This window comes from Penaeus chinensis, chromosome 27 (assembly GCF_019202785.1).
Source record: "Penaeus chinensis breed Huanghai No. 1 chromosome 27, ASM1920278v2, whole genome shotgun sequence".
Classification (NCBI taxonomy): Eukaryota; Metazoa; Arthropoda; class Malacostraca; order Decapoda; family Penaeidae; genus Penaeus; species Penaeus chinensis.
Genome location: NC_061845.1, coordinates 6,978,338 through 6,983,337, shown reverse-complemented (window position 1 = coordinate 6,983,337; position 5,000 = coordinate 6,978,338). Strand labels below are relative to the sequence as shown.

General features: G+C 38.5%; 1 protein-coding gene across 2 annotated transcripts in view; it reads right to left on the bottom strand.

Annotated features, from left to right (window-relative positions):
* Positions 1 to 5,000, bottom strand: part of LOC125039552 — a 16,764-nt gene that overhangs the window by 792 nt on the left and 10,972 nt on the right. For both annotated transcript variants that reach the window (XM_047633623.1, XM_047633621.1), the window contains 3 exons: positions 2,202 to 2,382; positions 570 to 695; positions 1 to 98 (listed from right to left, as the gene is read on the bottom strand). The exon at positions 1 to 98 is cut by the window's left edge and continues 792 nt beyond it. In XM_047633623.1, coding sequence (XP_047489579.1) covers positions 1 to 98; positions 570 to 695; positions 2,202 to 2,382 — 405 coding nt within the window. The remainder of the gene's footprint in view (positions 99 to 569; positions 696 to 2,201; positions 2,383 to 5,000) is intronic.

The following is a 5,000-nucleotide window of genomic DNA, read 5'->3' as shown; positions in this document are numbered from 1 at the left end:
TCCTCGATGAAGTTGGCGATCTCCTGCGCCAGCACCGTGCCCTCCTCCACGTCGGTGCAGGGTCGGCACATGCAGTCAATGGGCGCTCGTGTGAGAATCTGCGAGGTTTTTGTTTAGGATTTATATATGATAAGCAATCCTTTTGGAACATACATACGAAGTACATTCAAATATTGCTAGTATTACGGCAAATGACTGCGACGTAGAACCCAGATTTCGACGTTGATTAGAATTGGTAATTAAAGTTTTGATTTGTATCATGGCATAAAAAAAGACATGTAGAATTACAATTTAGAAAGTAGCTTTCCAAAATTCATCCAAATTGCAAATACTGCTATGAATATTTAAATCTAAAGTCTGGGCACTATCGCCTATACACACCATAATACACACCACAATATCAGTATCACATAAGACACACATATAAAAAAATTCCCTTTCCTCTCTCTCTTTCTCTCTCTCCATACACACCGCTTATACGAATTCGATATCCCCCCCCCCCCCCTCCCTTCTTCCACTAACTTTTATCCCCCGAGATTCGTTCTTTCTCAAAAAAAAATACAACTTACCTTCCTCATTCTTGGTTCCCCGGGTCGTGCCTTAGGACAGTTGAGAGTAACCGATGCTTCCCTTTCGCCAGACTCCTGACAACACATGCACGATCGCTCCGTTTGCCAGATCTTGCTGCCGGATACCTTGGTGGGCGAGAAGCGTAAAGAGAGGGATGATTTTTTGGTTAGATATTATTAAACGTTATGTCGGGTGGACGGTTAGATTTTTCGGGGTTAAAGGGATTGATTAAAGAATGTTTTTTTTTTTTAAGGGAAGAGAGACTGTAACTACCTGTTTTCTTATCAGCAGCAACATTAATATTAATGGTATTAAGGGATATTGGTAGTGATGGTAATACAAGATGGTAATACAAGATGGTAATACAAGATGGTAATACCTAATCCCAGCTATAAAATTGATCTTCGGTTGCAGCATATCCTTCTTGTCTTTCGTGTATAATTAGAGAGAAAAAATTACTTTCTCTTCAATAAATAGCCCAAACTCTACCACAAGCACTTGATATTTAGGCCGGAAATTACATCAACGGAGCTGCACATTTTCTCTTTGAGCACTGTCTACTACCAGGTGCTTTCTCGACGTTGCATAAAAAAAGACAAGTTCTATGAAGATATATGTACTCATTTCGACTCCGGATAATCATCAGCTAATCCTGTGGCGAAAATAAATACATATACAAAAATAAATAACCTTGAAAAATTACCGAACCGCGGCTTGTCCTGGAGTTTCACAAGATGACCTTCTCCGAATCTGAGGTTGAAGGCGCTTTGGGTTCGAAGCCAAGGTCGACCATAGCTTTAGCAATGACAGGATTGCTGGGGTTTATTGTAATAGTTGTATCTTGTTTGGGACATAATGTTTGCAAGTTAATTATTTCCGCTACTATTTATTTTTATGTATATTTGATATGCTTATCGTAATCATGTTTCCTTTTTTTATATGATTTTGTTCACTGAAATTCTATATCAGTGTTATTAAAACCCCATGAATGTTACTTTCAGTATCCCATTGTCGTTGGTGGCACCGAAAATAATGTATTCTTCACAATACAATCGAATTACCAACATTCTTTTCTCGCTATTTTTTAACGACAAAAAAATATAAATTTAAATACAGTCGTCCTTCTATACCATATTACCTACAACGAGCATATCCACACACAGGTAGAACCGCCCAATCCACTTAGTAGGGGAATTCCTTATTAAACTTCAAGTCAAGGTTTCAGTGAAAGGACTCCTGACCACGCTTGGGTTGTAACCTACCTTGACCTCGGAGTGGCCTTTAGACTCCGCCCCTTCACGGAAAGGGAAAGAGAAGTCTAAGGACATTTGTAAACGGGGGGATATTGCTTGTTCACTTGAAAAGTATGGTGGACTAGGATTATTCGTTATTATTCTGTTGTTGTCTTATTTAGTGTTATGAGCCCCGTCTATGCTGTGTTTGTTCAGGCTTGTTAGATATAGGGGTTACAGTCAGCTATCTGTACACTTTGCTCTTTGCCACTTTCCTTTCATGTCATTTCGTAACCATTATCATTTTCAATAATTATCGTCCTAACCTATCATTCCCTCTCGGATTTTCCAAGTATGAACATAGAAAATAACAAGATCCGAAAAAAAACTCCAACAGACCTGGACATACGACGTGCACCTCCCTTGGCATGCAAAGGAGGGGATGGGCTTCGAGTTGCAGCCGGGATATGACAGGATGTGAATGACAGGTGTCAGGGAGCACTCGTCCGCCTGCGTCCCGACCAGGACCAGGCCCAGCAGCAGCAACGTCCGGATCATGCCGTTCATCTTTCCTGGCTGACTGTTCGGGAGAAGGGATATCGGTTTGCCTGTGTTTGACGAATACAATATGCGTCTGTATGTGGACAACAAATAAAAAGGAAATAAGGCACACACTTAAACGAGTATATATGTGCATGTAGGTATACAGATGTTAATTCATATGTTATGTGCACATCTCCGCGCACTCGTTTATATATGCACGTAAGTATAAAGAAGTAGGAATGAAACGTTTTTTTATTATGTAATGTAACCCCGACACCATGGACGAGACAAGAGTGTACCTCCATAAATGATAAAGAAAATTGAAAATAAGAATGTAAGGGAAAAAAATACGCATGGTCTCGCGGGATAAGTCTGCCTAAAATCTATTTCCTGCGTTGGTGATTCCGCCCATACAGATCTGAACCTATTCACTAGAAGGCTAAGTCATCATCCGGTATTTGCAATAAATCACGTCCGATGTAAAACAAGGTTCCAGTTTCCCACAGCCATATTGTGCAAGGTAAATTTTGCCTGTAATGAACAGGGTCGAAATAAAAAAAATTCAACCTACGCTACTACCATAGCAAGTTGATACTCAGAAAGTAGTGCAACACCTAATAATTTGGTATACATTTACAGGAAAATATAATCCCACACTAATAATAAAAAAAAATATGCCTGAAATAATCGATGTAGCGAAATATAACGTCAAAATAGACGAAAATGTCGCGCGGTGAGTCAGTCCACGGCCATCGGGCGGGGGTCCGAGGGCGGAGTCCCCGATAGGGAAGTACTACGATAGGATGGGGGTCTGGGAGCGAGGTCCTCGGGTTGGGAAGGATTGGGTTGGGATGTCTGTGGATTTCCCAGGACTGGCTGGAGTAACAGGGACTTAATCTCTAGGGGGTAAGGTCACTTCGCAATCATTGCCAACAATTTCATTTATATCATTTGCGATGGAAAATAACAAGAGATTCACTCATATTGCAGCGTTGATAATTCAAAGAAGGAATAATTACCGCAAGATTTGATGGCTGTGTAAAACTTTATAAAATTACCTAAAACATCACGTATTTTATAGTCTGCCATTGAAGTGTTACATACCAAGCTGTGACTAAAATAATTATCATGCCGTTTACTTGTCAACGCGAAGAACATATTGTATAACTTACTTCAAATTTATGATTTCGCAGTTATTCAGTTATTCGTGCCATACTGGATAAAGAGAAGTGAAAGTATTTCCACCAATAGGAAAATCTAACAAAGAAAATATGCGATGTTCACTCTTCAACTAATGATAGAAAACAGTCATGTGAGGGTGAAAATTACAGGTATAACTTAAATTTACGGAAAGTGCGAACGGGTAAGGCTAAATAGAGAGATTTCTGTAACAACAGCGAAACTAAAGTAAATAACAATGATTATTCTATACAACAAAAACAATACCACAGCTGCAGTAACTGATGACACAACTGCTACTACAAATGATAATGACAATAGTAGTGGTAATAACAATAATGATGATAATAGGGCTCGATGAGTTTTTCCTTAACTTCTTTAACGAGGCATTTCAGAGGTTGGTGATGATTCATTGAAAGTAAAATGTCCAAAAAACACCTATGTATTTCAAGTAACATGCATCACAAGCCCGGTTAACAATCAAATAATTATACCCAATCACCAATCAGTGTGATTATCCATCGGCGTCAACCTGTCAAGTATATCTTCGCCTCGATGAAAAAAGACCGATAAATGAAATTTAAAAAATACGATAACATGAATAAATCAATATAAACATGTTGTATACATTTATAAGCGATTCCGCATGTGAAACCACGCCTTTCACAAGCAGAGGGAAATTATTTAAACAAAACGTGGGACGATGCTAGGTAGACAGTTCTGCTAAAGAGCATATGATGTTATTGTTAGATACGCAGAGAATGTAAAAAAAACTTTTTTGTTGATATCACAGTCTTATCACTACTGTTACGATAATTAAGTCTTTGTTTCCTCATCTATAACGTCATATTTTGATACTGATAATAACAAAAATTACTTCAGTAACGCTGAATAAGAGCATTGTTTTCCTTAAGACGTTTCACTGTCCCCAACAAAATTCAGGAAAATATTGTCGTGTTTGCTGAATTCAAGTCTCTAGTGGCAATACATGTTTAGCTTTCAACATTAATCAATGGTTGAACACAAAGATCAGCATTTAAGAAATTACCTTACGTCTGCTACACATGTCAAGTCTCTTTTGCGCTTTCAGTGTGTACGAATTAAATGCTAAACGCGAATTAAATGCAGTGAATAATATAATTTAAATACATTTTTCAAGAGGCATTGTGTAGGCAGCCAATTTCGCTCTGAATCTGACTATCGAGTAACATCTCACATATAATTCTTTGCGTACAATTGCCTCAAGAAGTTACCGAGATTTGCGAAGACTAGGTTCGCCCGGGCCTTCCATATATAAGGCCCAGTTCCTCAGTTAATTCCTGACAAGATGAGACACCATATGTGGCGTAACATCTGTGCGAATAGACGGGTATGAATGACTGAACAAAATACTTTTTGAAAATACCACGTCCCCTGATTAGTAGGTTTATGATTAACGTAACAGATAAAACTAATTTTCCATATAATTCGGTACAG